The sequence below is a fragment of the Hippopotamus amphibius genome, chromosome 1 (genome assembly GCF_030028045.1).
Source record: "Hippopotamus amphibius kiboko isolate mHipAmp2 chromosome 1, mHipAmp2.hap2, whole genome shotgun sequence".
Classification (NCBI taxonomy): domain Eukaryota; kingdom Metazoa; phylum Chordata; class Mammalia; order Artiodactyla; family Hippopotamidae; genus Hippopotamus; species Hippopotamus amphibius.
The window spans coordinates 88,179,182-88,196,474 of NC_080186.1; the positions used below are offsets into that span (position 1 = coordinate 88,179,182).

The 17,293-nt window shown below is 37.1% G+C and overlaps 1 protein-coding gene across 1 annotated transcript in view; it reads left to right on the top strand.

Moving 5' to 3' along the window:
- Positions 1–17,293, top strand: part of CDC14A (cell division cycle 14A) — a 152,967-nt gene that overhangs the window by 53,912 nt on the left and 81,762 nt on the right. Inside the window, exon 5 of the mRNA XM_057741603.1 lies at positions 3,879–3,958. Coding sequence (XP_057597586.1) covers positions 3,879–3,958 — 80 coding nt within the window. The remainder of the gene's footprint in view (positions 1–3,878; positions 3,959–17,293) is intronic.

Below are 17,293 nucleotides of genomic sequence, written 5' to 3' on the forward strand. Positions count from 1 at the left end.
CTTTCCCATATTGTGTATTCTTGCCTGCTTTGTTGTAGATTAATTGCCCAGTGGAATTTTTCACAGAACTAGAATAACTCTAAAATATATATGGAAACACAAAGACTTTGAATAGCCAAAACAGTCTTGAGAAAGAAGAGCTAAAGGTATCATGTGCCCTGATTTCAAACTATACTACAAAGCTACAGTCATCAAAACAGTATGGTACGGGTACAGAAACAGACACATAGATCAATAAAACAGGATACAGAGGCCAGAAATGAACACACACTTGTATGTGCAATTAATCTTCACAAACATTTTACAATTTTGAGTTTTGTATTTAAAAATTCATTTATGTGTAGACTCTATGGCAAGTAATACTGGTTTTCCATTTATAGCAATGATATAAACTGCTTCAGAATAAGTTGATTTCAGGTAAAAGAGTATGTCTGTTTAAAGGGAAATGGTAATACTTGGTGCTACGTGTGGTGACAGAAGTTGAGAAAGTTGATGCATGATTAATAAAGTTTGGGAAACATTGGCTTATTGGTAAATAATATATGTTATACTAGCTTATAGTACTGTTATTTTAATTGTTAAATATAAACCTTATAGCTATTGGTAATATATATGTTGGAATGTTGGCTTTTTAAGAATCCTTTATTAAAACTTAAAAGAATTATTTGGGTCCTTGGTACCTGGCATCAAAGTTAATTAAGCAGAAGAAAAAAATCACTTTAATTGGTTGACTCCTAGTTAGTTAAAAGTAAGAACATATATGTCAAATGTTATTCTATTGAGAAGGTTTTTAGGACTTCCTGGCAAAGAATAGGGCAATTATAAAAGCCATACATATACTCACTAATTTCAGGGATAACCGAGCGCTATGCAAAGGGCTTTTGTTAAATTTTATCAATCAAAAGTTAGGGAAGACTCTTCTGATTTGGGTTCATATATGCTAATATCTAGTGAGAAGAGTAGACAGCATATTTTTTTTTCCTGAAGTTAATTTTATTCAGAAAATACTTTTAGGAATATTAGAATATCTGGGAACAAATTTTTGAGTATTAATTAAGTATAGATTTTGTTTTGAGGATGAGTATACATTTAACAGTTGACAGCTGATTTAGTTACTCTACATTTAAAAAACAAATTAATACACATTAGTACAAAATACACAAAAGGTAGAGCTAGTAGAAAATATAAAGTAGAAAGTCCTCCTTCCTCCCACTAATCCTTCCCCAGCCCTGTTCCTTAGAAACTACTGTTAACAGTTTGAAGTCACCTAATCTTAAAAGTCAAGTGTAATGGCACTTATAAATTGGAAGAGTAGAAATCTTTTTTTTTTGTTTTTTTGTTTCCAGATTCTGCTTCCATTGTCTGCATCTATATTTTCAAGCAGATGTAACGTATGGAATTATTATGGGCTTTGGAATCAGATCTGTGTACAAATTCTAACTGCATCACAGAACAGCAATGCGAATTTGGGAAGTTCCTTACTTTTCTTAGCTTTAGGTTCCTCAACAGCAAAGGCTTAATAAATGTTTTCTCTCTGAGCTCTGATCAGGCCTAGTCTGTCTCTCTGTCTTTTTAATAGGAAACATATCTAAGAAGACCTGGCATAAGAATCCATGACATTTTTTCTCCTGGAAAAATGGAATTTGGTACTTTAATGACCTGGGCGTACATGCATTCAGTAATGCACTCCTTTATTAGAATATTTCACCACCCTCCGACATACCTATCATCAGTTTGTAAAAGGACATTGCATTTACCTGCCCCGGAATCTTCCTGGAATTTAGATGGCCTCTGTTGGTTTCACTTTGCACTTATTAATAATTTAACATTGGGATAAAAATAAAAACAAAGACTCTCATCTTACAGTGTGAGAACATGGGTCATGTGTGCTTAGTCATGCAGGTAAGATGAGTAGCAAAACTCAGTGGGGTAGCCAGTTGAAAGAAGTCTTTTCATGTGGGCTATTACCTCCCTCCTGTAGAATGATTGCCTCAAAGTTAAAGGGAATTAATGTAATTGCTCCTGAGGAGGGAAATATATTTTTGGTTTTCAAAAGTGGTTGTGTAAGCTTTACTTATCTAATCCAAACACAGGAGCTTTCTACAAGCAGCTTTCCCTTTAGCAGGCGTAGTCAACTTACTTCTTTAGGCTTGAAAAATCACTGCATTATAACCAACTCTGTTGAGTATAGTATATAACCTACCCATTAGGGAACAACAAAGTCCTGTTTTAATATTGGTTACTGAAAATGGTCTTGAAAGTTAGGTTTGGTTTAAGTGAATTTTTGTAATTATTTGAGCTGCAACTGGAGATGTGGTTCTCCGTTGGTGGAATCTGCATCTCATGTCTCGATCATTCTTTTATCATGGTTTCATTTTCTGTGCTGTTTTTGTTTCATATTCAGCTTTGGTGTGTGCTTTATCAGACCTTCATGTTTACTTATCGCGGGAATATGGAGCTTGTTTAATAAAGTTAGAAGTATTTTTTATGTATTTATTTTAGCTTTCTTTTTTTAGAGAATTGAGGTGTTTTCTAGTCTTGAAATTATTGATATTTAAATTATGTAATATATTGCTACTGGAACAGCTTAAAGCTCAAAGAAACTTTGTAAATAGAGAAGAAAACCCTACTTTTTAAGAACTGGGACTCTGTCATTCTTGTTGTTGAAATGCATAGGGTTTTGATATTGGAACATATTAAGGAAATAATGTCATTCATTCTAGGTAGAGAGGATTTTAGGGATGAAATTTGATACAGCTATAGAGGAAAAGGATCAGTGCTCTTGTCTGAGAATTGAAATATTAAATTGCACTTAGAATAAAGTTTGCCGTGCTCTTTGCAATCTGACCACTACGTGGCTTTCCCTTCCTCCCCCTACCCTAGCCTCTGATCTCCTCTGTCCAACTCACCACGCTCTTTCCCCCCTCAAGAATCCTGGCCCTTGTTCCGCCTTTCCCTTAGCTGTTCCCATGGCTCTCCTCCTGCATATCTCCCAGAGACCCCTCCCTGACTATGTTCAGGGTATTAAGTAAATCTACCCTCTTTCCAGGACTCTGCTTATTTCCTTTTCAGCACTTCTCTCGGACTGTATTTATTTTTGTTACTTATCGTTTTTGCCCCACAAATGTAAATTCCATTAAGAGAGGTGCCAGTATCTGATACAGTACCTGGCATCTATTATACAGTCAATAAGTTGATTAAATGGAGGTTGTTTACTGGTTTCGAGGGCTCTATTTTGTTTGTTTCTTTACAATTAGTTTATCATGCTGGACTGGAGGGATTTGAATATCCTGGACATCAAGAGCCAAGCCAATATGTTTTCCAGTGCTCTTACCTGCGTGCATGTCCTGCCATTTCATTGTGATTTTATTGGTTGTTTAGAGAGCAACATGCACTTTCCTCAGAGCAAACAGAGAACTGTGTAGATCCCCCATGGGTATTGTGCTCTGAGATGTCTTCCAGAATTCACCAGGAACTAGATCATCTCACAGCAGATCTCCTGTGAAGGACAGGGAAGTCTGTACTGGTCTTTGGTGGAAACACAGTTCAATAATGGAGGTACAGTTATTCTGCTTCCGAAAGGGAAACCTTGCCCTTGTATCTGTTCAATGTGCCTTGTAACCAGCCCTGGATGCCCCCTTTATGGATTTGCCCCGTGTCTTTAAGCTGTTACTCATCTCTAAGCCAAAGGCTGCTGTTCAGATTCAAGCTGAAAGGGAAATTTTGGCAGCTTGTTTTCTGTCTAAAGATCAACATTATCACCATGACAGTTGTCGCGTTCAGAGTGGAAGAAGGGAAATGCACATTTGGTGAGTAATTAAATTAGTTTTGTGTCATTCTTTGGTGGTGTTCTAAATGTTGCTATTTATTTGTCTTAGGTAATCTATTTAAAGAAGACACCAGAAGAAGCCTACAGAGCACTCCTATCTGGCTCAAATCCCCCCTATCTTCCATTCAGGTATAACTGCTTTGGAAACTTGAGCAATGGCACTTTGTTAGATAGCTCACTACTTTAGAATTGGATTATTGTGTTTTTAAATTGTATTAAGACTGTGACCATTATATTATATGGAATGAAATGAGATAGTAGTTTTTACTATTTCATTTTTGTAGAGACCCTCTCCCCCATCGCGTAAGAATAAAATAGCGTTCTCTTTTTAGAAGTTAATTTTTTCCTTGAATTCTTTCCGTACCTTGACAGTTTAAGCACAAACAACGCCTGATTTTTGACCTAATAACCATGTCAAGATTTATTAGATTTCAGTAGTCTGCATCATTTATTCATTCATTCATTCTTTCATTTTGTGAGCATTGACTGAGCTCTGACTAAACATCAGGGGCTGGGAATATAGAATAACACCCTCAAAGTACCTTCCCAGAAGCACATATTTAGTGGGGACCCTAAGTCACCTGTTTAGCAGACACATCTAGCTTCCATCCTGAGGAGGCTGTCTCTCGTCACAGTGTTGGAGAAGAATATTTTGTAAGTATTACCTGAAAAAGGTGTTTTAAAAATTTCAGGTAAACTTGCACTTATTTAAAGAGTAGAAGGAAATGTACATCAGAACTTCCACAGCAGTCGTCTCTGATAGATTTGTGAGTGATTCTAATATTTTCGCCTTTTATTTATTTGTGTGTCCAAATCTGGAAGCATATGGATTGCTTGTTATTGTTACTGATATCAGAACTACCAACAGTAATGCAAGAAAGAGACAGGAGAGATTGAGGAGGTCTCCTTGTCTTCATTACTCTCCTGTAAACTCACAGAGGGCAGGGCTCAGTGCCTGACGCTTAAACATGCTTTTCGTAAATATTTAATGAATAAATTAAGACAAAATCCCCTCAGATCCAAAGGATTCCCATGTCTGTTTCTCAGCCTACAGGACGGGAGTATTATTGGGCACAGGGTGGGGGTCAAAGTGGGGAGGAGGAATGCGGGGTGACAACACCTAGTATGCTTGATCTTCTCAGTGAAAACAAGGGGTAAAGTACTGGAGTTATGGGACAGTGAGCGGAAAATATCCCCAAGCTACCTAGAGCATGCGCTGATGAGCCATTGAAGGGCAAATGAAAGGTTACAGATTATGTAGAGGAGAGTTTTAATGCTGAAGACAAAGCTTCCCCCCGCCCGCCCCCCCCCCCCCCCCCGCAATGGCTTCTATCATTTGAAAGCTCTTTGTACAACACAGTTCTGTTTTTTAGAAAAAGGTAATTGTTTTAGTCAATTTGGTGTCATCATGGTCAAGTTCTGGTGAGGGCTCTCTTCAGGGCTGCAGACTGCTTACTTCTTGCTGTGTCCTCACATAGTGGAAAGAGGGCAAAAAACCTCTCTGGAGTCCCTTGTATAAGGGCACTAATCCCATTCAGGAGGGCTCTACCCTCATGTCCTAATTACTACCCAACGTCCTGCCTCCTAATACCATTCCATTGAGGGTTAGGCTTTCAACTTATGACTTTTGGTGGGATATAAACTTTCAGTTCCTTGAAGTAATAATATTAGTCGGTTCCTAAATTCTAAGCAGAGTGGTTAAGAGCGTATGACTTGGAGGCAGAGACACTGCCTGGGTTCAAGGGTTCATTCTGCTCTTTTCTATATATAGCAAGCAAGTATATGTAACTTGGGCAAATTACTTCTCCTCTCTGAGCTTCAGTTTCCTTTTCTGTACAGTGGCTTCAGGGCTGTCCTGAGGATTAAATGAGGTAACACATTTATCACTGTGCCTGGTACAGTACCTGGTTTTTGTTTTTCTCATTGTTTTTCTCTATTACTATTATTAAGAAGCAATTAGGTTTATCCACAAGGGCATAAATATGAATAGGAAGTATTTCTAATGATCGCATATTCTAGTAGGGTCAGGTAGCTCTATAGGCACATCATTAACTGTTTAAAAGTTGGGTTGTATAAAAATAGAAGAAAAGATTCTGACAGAAATGTGAGAAAGTGTCAGACTCATGGAAACTAAACTTTTAAAGGGTTTGGCAGGTGGAGAATGGAGGAGGAAAAGTTAGGCATCAGAGTGCCCTACTGGAAAGCCCTGCAAGGGATTGTGTCTGCGGCAGCTTCTAACATCCTCTGTTGTAGGAGCCATAGTATCGGTGGTGAGAGAGGCCAACAATGAGGGATCATAGGTGTACTTTTCCTTGAGACAGTGAGGGCTCATTAAATTTGTTCTTCAAATTAGAAAAGTGTTTACAATTTTGTGTTGTTATTTTGAAACTAACACATGCACCTGGGAATTGGAGTGCTGTAATAACATTTGTAAAATTGTAATTCCAGTCAATAGGCCCAGTGGACGTTGCAGCTATTCAAACATTTTAAGCGGAAAATATATATTACTTTTTATGCTTGTGATATTATCCACTCAGAAGTCATGGGAGATGTATTTGTTTCACAAGACAGATGAGCCTTGCTATCCTTAATTATCAATTTAGATGAAGATACTGGAGGAGGAGAAGGAAAGAATGAATTCTTCCTTTAAGCATAATTATATTTTAGCTTATATGTGATAGGTTATTTGATTCCTGAGAACTAGAATTTTTGATTAATTGATAAGATTGGAATGCAAGAAAAGATAGTAAGAAAATTATTACTATTTAACATAGAGTTAAATCATAATTAGTATAATTGTAGCCTATTTTGCCAAATTGTTTTTATTTAAATATTTGAAAACATAAATACATTAACATGTTTCAGATATCTTAAAAATATATAACAAGGTTTGTAGTGAAAATTCTCTCTCCTACCCTTGATTCTTATCTGTCCAGTCCTTTCTGGATAACTCCTGGTATTATTTTATTCTATATCCTGCTAGAGTTTCTTTATGCATATATAAACAAATAATGATATACAGTCTTATTTTCCCAATTTTATCACAAAATGTAACATACTGTATGTACTATTCTGTATCTTGATTTTTTTTCACTTATCCTGGATATATCTTTTCACACCAGTACATAGAGAGCTTCCTTCCTCATTCTGTCTTATTGCTGTATAATGTACAAAGAATGCGTTTAACCGGTCGCTGACAGGTAGATGTTTAGATTGTTTCCTATCTTTTTAACTGTAGCTTTTTAATCCACATGGTCTCAAATGTATTTTAGAAGAAAGAAACTGAGACAGTACTGTGGAGAATATTGTAGTATTGTTAGACATGAAGCATTTTAGTAATTTGTTTACCTGAAAAAAGGAATGCTTAACACAGACATCCGCCTTTTTTCCTTAGTTTAGGCACCTGTTTCCAACTAAAAATTTGACCTTGAATGTAACTAAGTTGTATTTTTCTGATAACTCGACACCAAGAGTTGTATTTAAATTAAGTTGCCTTTCTAAATCCAGTCTTCATAAATCATACATTTGAAGCAGAAAATACCACACAATGTGCATTTATAATTCAGTGAAAAATTTAGTTGAAAGAATACTCCTAGTTTTCTGGAATTTTATTACAGAAACAGATTTTTTTCCTAATGCTGAGATAAGATGTGAGTTGATTTTAGTCTACAGCCCAGATCAACTAAGGCTAATGCAATATTATCAGGAATCATCTTCATACTAGTTCTAGTCAGTCATCATTGCCTTGGCTTTCCTTTAATAATCTGGATTCTGTCATCCACTAGGTTTTCCACCCCATTTATTGTTAAATTACACTTTTATCTTCATTGTCTAGATTTTTTTATCCTGCTCCTGAATTAACACTTTTATTTAAAAAACAGGAAGCCTCAAAGGAACTGCTATTTAAATGTGGTTGCTTTATTGTCTAAAAATTAAGAAAAATGAGGACAGTTTTGAAGGCTTGTTGACATGTGGTTGGTATCTTTATAGGCCCTCTTTACTGAAATGCATGTGTTAGCATTTGTGCTATATAGTTTTAGAGTCTTTCTAATAAAAGCGTTTTAAGGTTTTAATTTAAACAATGCAGTTCTTCAAGATTTCTTGATTTCACAAACATTTATTGGAGCAGTCTCTTCCATAGAACCTTTGCTCATTTTTCTAGAGGCTTGGCAGGTCCTGTGCCTATAATTTCCTATTATATTTTGTGTAATCCATTTTGTTCACGCCACATTACGATTTGCTACATACACTGTGAAAACAAATGTCTTACGTTGTAATTATTTGTTTGCATGGCTGACGCTCCACCAAATATGGCTGACTCTTCTCTCAAGCACTGGAATTGGGCTCTTATTTGTGTGCCAGCGAATACTTACGTTAATTTACATACTGCTTTTTCTGTGCCAGTCACTGTGTTAGTCTTACGGATCTAAAGGTTATTAGGACAACTAAGTACCTGCTCCAGGAGGAAGGAGATTTAACACAGAAACTGGAGACTGGAGGAGATATTGGGGGTAGGCATCATGAATATCTTTCACATTAAGATGAAAATGCAGAATAACAATCCAAGGACGGGTTTAGGTGTTGTAATTTTTCATTTATAGGGCATAGGTTGTTTTTTATAATGGTAGGTTAGGTAGGATACTATATAATATGATGTTTGCAGTGTATTACTGTAACCAAAAGTACTATCTAATTGAGTTTTTCTCTTTGGATTTGTCTTAAAATTTTTAAATTAACAGTTTTCTATTAACCTAGTTAAAAATTAGCTAAACTCTAAAAAAAAAATAGCTGAAGATGAAGCAAATAAAAAAAAAAGATTTGGGTAGATTTACTACTTATTCTTTTTTTTCCTTCCAATTTTAGTGAGATATAATTGATATACAACACTATATAAATTTAAGGTGTACCACGTAATGACCTGACATTCATATATTGTGAAATGATTACCACGTAGGTTTAATTAACATTTATCACTTCAAACAGTTATAATTTTTTTTCTTATATGAGAACTCTTAGGATCTACTCCCTCAGCATCTTTCAGATATGCCGTAGAGCAGTGTAACTGTAGTCATCATGCTGCACGTTACATCCCCAGCACTCACTTGTCCTATAACGGAGGTTTGTGCCTTGTGACTGCCTTCACCCAGTTCCTCCACCCCCACCCCCGTTTACTGCCTATTCTTGATTACGTGACGTATAGTAGACTTTGGAGGCTTTTGAATTTCTGGCTTGGTGTGACATTCAAGGGGGCTTTGTTGTGATGTTACTGTCTGCAAGTCAGTTTTAGGATGTTCCATTTAATGGTAAAGTAGTTGTGTTGAAAACTGCGCTTTTCACTTGTACTAAGGATAGCCAATGTGTTTATCAAGAGTGACTTTAGCTCAAAACTAGAGGCAAAGGGTATTTTTTTAAAATTAATTAATTTCTTTATTGGCTGTGTTGGGTCTTCGTTGCTACATGAGGGCTTTCTCTAGTTGCCATGAGCGGGGGCTACTCTTCGTTGTGGTGCGCGGGCTCTTCATTGCCGTGGCTTCTCTTGTTGCGGAGCACAGGCTCTAGGCATGTGGGCTTCAGTAGTTGTGGCACATGGGCTCAATAGTTGTGGCTCACAGGCTCTAAAGCACAGGCTCAATAGTTGTGGCACACGGACTTAGTTGTTCTGTGGCATGTGGGATCTTCCTGGCGCAGGGATGGAACCCCTGTCCCCTGTACTGGCAAGTGGATTCTTAACCACTGCGCCACCTAGGAAGCCTGAGGCAAAGGGTATTTTTCACCTATTTTAATTCTTTGAGTCCATCCATCTTTACTATAGGCTTGGCAGTTGGCCTTCAAGGGAACAAGGGGCTTTTCAGTTCTGGGGCCAGAGTTTGAATTGGCAAGCCTGGTATGAATCTTTGTAGTTTCACCTCCTGTCTGTCAGTGTAATACCAAGTTTATAGTCTATACTGTTGACCAGTCATTCTACAAAGTCATAGTAATTGCAGCCTGTCTAAAGTTCCACGAGACCACCAACCTTTAGTGGAATTCTTAGATTATTTTCTTGGCAGTCAATGGCAGTGGTTTTTAAATTTGCATTTTTGGGTGTCCATAAAACAGTGTTTGTGAAAACTCTCTAAATCTCACAGAACGTTGAAAAGGTAACCCATCTAAATTGCATAACTCTGCTTTTAGATCTTTTTTGTGCTTTTAAATTCACTTTGCACTTACTTCTTTGTTTATTGGTCCATATGTATTAGCTTGGTAACTTTTTTGGTATTAATGATTCATAAATCTACTAAAACCCAATTTTTCTATGACATATGAAATTAAATGGGGAATACAACTATATAGACAATAAATAACATCTAGGGGCCCAGTTGTGACAAATACAGAAAGCGTGACTTAAAAAATAATAACTAGGTGCAGAGAGGAGGTTGAGGTAGGGTGCTGTTCTGACATCCAGTGGAATGAAGCTGGTTGAATGCTGGATGTCCTATCACCCACCAGCTTTTAGTTTAGTGTTTTTTTTTTTTTTTTTTCGGTGAGTCTCTTCCTGGATAGGTCCAAGAACATATTTTTGTGTGGCTGTTTTATTTTAGTTTGGAGAAGAGGCTTATAGGTCAGTGACCTATAGGTCATTGTTTCCCAAAGTTATATTGGTTCTCATACTTGGTTTTAAAAAGTCTGGGAAGCTTTAAAAAATGTTGATGCTGGGTTCTACTCCCAGAAATTCTGATATAATGTGCCTGGGGTGAAGTCTGGGTGTTGGTATTTTTAAAAACGACTTACATGACTCCAGTATGCTGCCAAGGTTGTGAAGGACTGCTCTATAAGGTTTACCCTGGCAAAAAAAAAAAAAAACAGGCTCGATCAAATAAGTTTAGAACTCTCCATCTTGGAGATTTACAGGGCACATTTCCATTTTACAGATTCTGAATAGTTCTGAGTAATAAAGTAACCTGTTTAACTCTGTTTAACTCAGAATTTTCTGAAGTGCTTCATCCTGAAATGCCTCCCCATCGCCACTTCTGTTAACATCCAGCAGAACTACGAGTAGCTTTCTGAAACTCTAGGGCACATTTCCTGATCTACACCTGTGTGGAATAAAATAGATCTCTTGAGATTAGAATAATAAGCTGCTATTTGTGGAAATGGTTTTGTGCGGTTTCCTGAGTCTTAGAAATAGATGGCTTATCAAATAATGATATTTGATCTAATATGAACAGGAATAGCAAGTTTTCTCTTAAAGCAGCCTTGACGCCAGAAAACCTTCCTTAATAGAGAACCCACAGACCTCCCCCTAGCAATCCTTTAATGATATTTGTCATTAAAATGAACCCATACTGTTTGTGTTCAGGGATGGGTTTGTTGTGTCTTGGGGATGACTTTCTGAGCTACTCTTAATGCAGCTGAGTCTTAATGGGAAATCTCATTTGGGCATGCCAGAACTTGTAGGGCTCTTAACAAAGTCTCAGAGAGGTCAACTTCTTTGTTAGAACTTGGCATTAGGCTGCCTTCTTTCTTCTAAAGCAAAGTAAACGTGCTGGTAGATGTTAGATGCAATTATAAAATGTATCTCTTTACATAAAATGTTGAACCAGATATTTGTTAGCTTAAATATGATGCTGTGATTTTTGTTAAAGTTTATTTAGCAATTAACTTTGTACTTCAAAGGGAAAGTTCTCTTTACCATGTTTTCCCCCGAGTATCAAAAATGTAAAACAAAATTTGTTTTATGCTCTCTTAAGACTTTCATTCTCAATTTTTCTTTATGATGGCTACCTCTTTGCTTCTCAGCATTGATCTTTGGGGTCATTTCTACCTACATGGGTTTTTAATAAACTTTTGCTTTTGATGTTTGATGTGATGGGAAAGAATATGCAGTCATTTTGAATAGTGAGGATGGGCCATTTTCCTGAGTCTTGAAAATAGAATAAAACAGATTATCCAGTCCAAACTGTTGAATCTATTCTCAGCAGCTGGAGTGTATTGAGTAACTTGGACCACCATGAAAAGCAGACTATTTATCAGGTTTTCTTGTTAAAGTGGTAAATAAGTATCACTATTCAGAATCTGAGAACAGAAACAACGGTCAAGATCTCTATGACGCACTAAATACACAGAAGGAAGTGAGTTATATCTATTCTTCTTCTTCTTCTTTTTTTTTTTTTGAACATGGCAGTGCTTTGATGGTTTGAGCTGTGAAAATTGGCTCAGGTTACTTTTTTTGTTATTCCTGTTTTTATGGTTTCAGATCAGTGTACCAAACTTTATGTAGAAGAGTAAGTGCCAAATTTTTGTACTCTTTATGGTACTTTTCCAGCAGCCAGCCTTAGTTGATGAAGGTGGTTTGCAATAAATTTGCAATCATTCACATTAATGAACATAGGTATTTTGTTGAATACCTCATCTATGAAGCTTTTGTTTTCAATACTGGACTCAAAGACAATTTACTATTATTTTTATCTTTAAGGCAAAATTACTGTGCTTAACTGGGGAACGCTCAGGTGTTGATAAAAGGCCCAGAGCACAGCCCTTGGTCTGTTTTTCTGGCATCTGTTATTGCTAGTTCTAGACAGATTCTATTCTGCTGATTTATATGACCTTTTAAGCCTGACTTAGAAATGAATTTTCACATGGCTCTGTTTCTTTAGATGAGCAGAATGATTAGGGTATAGTTTTATGTTAGATCCGAAAAGCAGGAGATTCTGTGTCCCATTTTTTTGTCATGTTCAATTTTCAGCTCTGTCCCATGAAGCCATTTGATTTTGTTCTTTCATGAGTGGGAAAGAGTTTTGTTCTCCTCACTAGTTCTTATCAAATACATTCTTATCTTGTAGGTCTAGATAATATAAACAATTGGCTTACCCTTTACCCTGGAGCTGGTGCACATATGTCATGGATGTGTTCAGAGATTGGAAGCCAGGTGTACTCTGGACAACTGTGTAAAGTATTTTGGGGATGTTATGTAATTCCCAGGTATCAACACAAATTACTCTAGGGCTTAACTGTCTAGGACAGGAGCTACTACCTACATATGCTCTTCAGTACTTGCAATTTGTGTAGTCCCAACTGAAATAGACTGCAAGATTATAAAATACACATTTAAATTTCAAAGATTTAGTGTTAAAAAAGTAAAATATCATATTTATAATTATGTTGATTACATGCTGAAATGATAATATATGTTGGAATAAACAAAATATATTATTAAAATTAATATAATTTATTTTGTTTTATTTTAATACAGTAATAAAAAAATTAAAATTACACGTGGCTCTCTTTTGTGGCTTGCGTTGTATTTCCATTGGAAAGCAGTGATCTCGATCACATTTTTGTGATTGTACATAGTTTATGATTACAGCTTGTTTTATGTAATTTTTGCTTTGCAATGTGGGTAGTTCCCAGCCACTTAGAGTTGTTCAGGCATATATTGGTCTCCTCCTAATGGTCATTCATTCATTCATTCATTCAACAGCTACAGCATAGTAATGTGCCCAACGCTGTACTAGCCTCTGGGCATACAACATAAAGGACACATTCCCTGTCCTTACGAAGCTCATGATCTGGTCCTGGTTGTGTAGATGGGTTTCAGTTCAGTGCTTGGAAGGGTGCTCAGATGACCTTTGAGATCCTCTCTAACCCATCGCTCTGCAGATATTCGCCTACCTCGTAACTACTTGCTATCCGGAGAATTTACAGAGACTCATAGAATCAAGATGGGTAAATCACAGTCATTTCTGTTATGTCTTAGTCCATTTACTATAGCTCTTTTTTATTCTTTCATGTCGTCTCCACATTGTAAACACTGTGACTCTGTTTTTCATTTTTTCTCTTCATTTCAAACAACTTCATTACCAGAAATGCTTTCTTACTGTTTCGTATAAATATCTTCTTTCATCTGCTCATGGTTAACGTTACAGGCTTGCTTTGTTCTGAGTGATTTCTTAGATTTGTAGGCTGTAAGCAGTGGTGTGTTGGTAAACCGGCTCTGTAAGTAAAAAGCATTTGCTCATTTCTGTGGTGTTAATATTCCCACCAATGCTGACTTGGGCTTTCAGAATTTTTGAATATCTGACAATTGATCCTTGAGAGCCTGTAGAAAGACAGCTCTAGGACAATAGAGAATCAAGCCCTGCCTCTTTGTATCTCTTTGTGGATGATGATTGTAGTTTTCTTCAATTTAATTGTTCATCTACTGCTTCTCTGAAAAGTAAATGTAAAAATATAAAAAAAAAACAAAAATTCCAATTGCTTCACCTTTTAAAATATTCATACATTTAGTTTTTCGTTCAACAAATATGTATTGATTGCCAGTGATTTTTATAATCACTTCATAATAGCTTTATGGTTCAGTTGACTGTTATGCCAGAAATCACATTTAGAAAGATCGAATTGCCGGGATGGATGGAATTTGGATGATCAAGCATGAGGCTGAGCTAAATTTGTATTTGGGTGTCTCTAGACAACTGTTGGTTGTAATGTTAGTCTTCTGTATTGGGGGTTAGAGACACATGGTTTATTCTTCAGCAGAGATGAATGATTAGAAATCTTGGGTGTTTGGGCTATTACCTTATCTCCTGAATGAAGAGCAGCCTTGTCTTTACCTGTTTAAGACAGTAACGCAATACATGGTAAAACTATCATGGTAGATAAGAGTTAGAGCTGTAGTTTTCCCAGGCAGCATAGGATGTGCAAGAGTTTTCCCTCAGTTGATGACTATGGGATTTCAGTGGTCCTTTATGAGGGAGGTGGAAAAATACATGTCCTCTTATTCAACTCACTAACTATTTGGCTCAATAAATATAAATGAATGCATGGATGAATGAGTGAAAAACCAAACCAGGAGTTAAATAAACAACTGGGAACCATAACTGCAATGAAAACTGTGGGAGTATAAAACTTTGTAGCACATTGATATGGTGATTTAAATCCTAAAAGCTCTGTGTAGCCTCTCTAAAGTGTCTGGGTTAAAATAAAAGTGTGTTTAGTGCCACTTGACAAAGGAAGAGAAAACGACTTTGAATGTCTCTGCTTTTTAGCTTTATTCAATTAATACTCTTTGGCAAAGAGAACAGAAGGCAGTGATCTTAAATGGACAAAAGGGTTTTGGGGTTAATGCAAAGAAAGGTTTTCTTGCTAGTGAGGGTTGAGGTGTTAGGCTCTTGAGTTAACAAAAGTGGCTATAGGCTATTATAGAACATTTTCTTGGGATGATCTCTGAAGCTTCTTTACTTAATTTAAACATTTATTGACCATCTGTTTCATGCCAGGCACTGTATTAGTACTTAAAGAGACAGTGGTGAATAGAAAACGTGTGGCTCCTGTCTTCTTCAGGACTATTGTAGAGAGAGAGGCAGAGAATCAAATAAGCACATCAGGATACAATGTCAAACTGTAGTTAAGTCCAGTGGAGGAAAATGCTGGGGACCTGGTCTAGCCAGGGTGGGGTTGCAGGTTTTCCTCCGAGACAAGTGATCTCTGAGCTGAGATCTGAAGGGTGAGTAGGGTAACCGAGGTACAGGTGGTTGGAGAACATGTGACCAGAGGAGCAAAGGTTCAGAGTGCCCCTCTGAGGAGCTCAGGGAAGGGTGTTGTGCTGGGCGCAGAGGGTGAGGGAGCATGAAGTGAGGAGGAGACTGGAGAGGCAGGAAGGGCCAGATACCACAGGCCTTGTATCTGTTTTAGGATTTGAACCTTTCCTTGAGAGAGCAGTGGGAATCAGTGACGGGCTACAGCAGAAGAGTGACTGGACCAGACTTGCCTTTTCAAGATATCATTCTGGCTGCAGTGAAGAGAACTGATTAGAAACACAGCGAGTGGATGTGGGGAACTCTTGTAGTCTACGTTAGAGGTGCTAGGTGAGAGGCAGCAGAACTGAGGAGAAGTAAATGCATTCATGAGATGTTTAGGTAGGTTTAAATTCTATTGGGAAGGATTTACGAGAGAGATACGGAGAGGAAAGAAATCATCCATTGTGTTGAATAATGATGTAATTTCAGAGTAGGAAAGGACTTTCGAGTTTAATAGAGCCTGGTGTTTTGCTAACCTTCACCTGCATTTCACATAACAATGTAGGTGAAAAATATGCCTTGCAAGCCATTGTCCAATTCAAACTTGAGTGTTGTGTGGGGCAGGTGTCTTGCTGCCTTCCAGGACCAACTATTTTATTTTTAGATGGTTCTAACTACGTTGGGTGGTTGAGGAAACGCAACAGGAAAAATCTGTTTGTAAGATGGGAGACAATATTGCTTTTATAGAGTAAAATATTTCAGCTTCTTAAATGTACTTCCAAACTTACTTTAGTCATTTCCTTCATTCTCACTTCCAGAAGAACCCAGTGCTGCCACTTCCCAAGCCTTTTGTGAGTTATCTGGTATCACTTGGGTTGATGCTCTGGTTTTTCCACTATCACCTTAGTATTCAGTTTTCTTGATCTTCTAATTTATTATCACTCATCTATTTGATTTCCAGCTTTCAGAATTTTGTTGCTGTTGTCTGCTCTCATTCTGTCTCACCTTATTGGGTTCCATTGAAAAAAGCCTTTTAAAATTCTCTTTTTTAGTGGGGTTTTGGTAGGTGCATGGATTTACTCTGCCGCCTTTATCTCTCTCTCTTTCTCTCCCCCAGAGAATATGTAATATGTTTTTGTGTCCCTTCACTCTTATGGTTATGTTCCTTTGACTATTTATGAGCAAGGTGCCACTAAATAAGCCGTTTCTCTCTTACCTAGTTATGAGGGCAGGTTTTGGGAACCTATTGCCTTCATAAGGATTAAATGTGTTAATGCATCTAAATTACCCAGCATAGTAAGTGTTTGAAAAAGGTATGTCATCAACTTTCCCCAGTCCTGAGGATGTGACTTAATTTCATTGCATCCTTTATTGTATTTCAATTTGTAAATGTGTGCCTGTCTTCCTAGCCTGCTGTGACTGCTTTGTATCGTAATTTGGTGAGATGTCCTGTTAACTCTCCCTTCACTCTCAGGTCTGCACATTTGATCACCAAGTCACCAGAGCTGTCTTTTCAGTCGTTGGTAAAAATTGTGGCTGTGCTAGGACAAGAGATATCATGATAATCTCACCCTGCTTTGCAGACAGTAAGAAAGACCGGATCTGGAGCTTTTCTGATAACATATTTGTGAATCTGTTTAGCTGAGTCTAGGTGGGAAGATACACTTGAGGAAGTAAGGAGCACCTTCAATTCTTATCATTTCTTTTACTCTTCTTAAATGCAGAGAAGTTTTTTCCTACGTCTTTCTTTTTTTTTTTTTTTTTTACCAAAACGTTTTTAATCTAGGGTCTGTGGAGAGAATTCAGAGAATCGATGAGTTTAGGTGACCAAAAAATATCTTTATTTTCACTAACCTTGTAACTTATAAGATTATATTCAATTGTAAATGTTGGAAATAAACTATAGTAGTATTAGCAACATAAGTGACTTTTTCACAGTGGAAGCTACAGACATTTTAATATCCTGTTACAG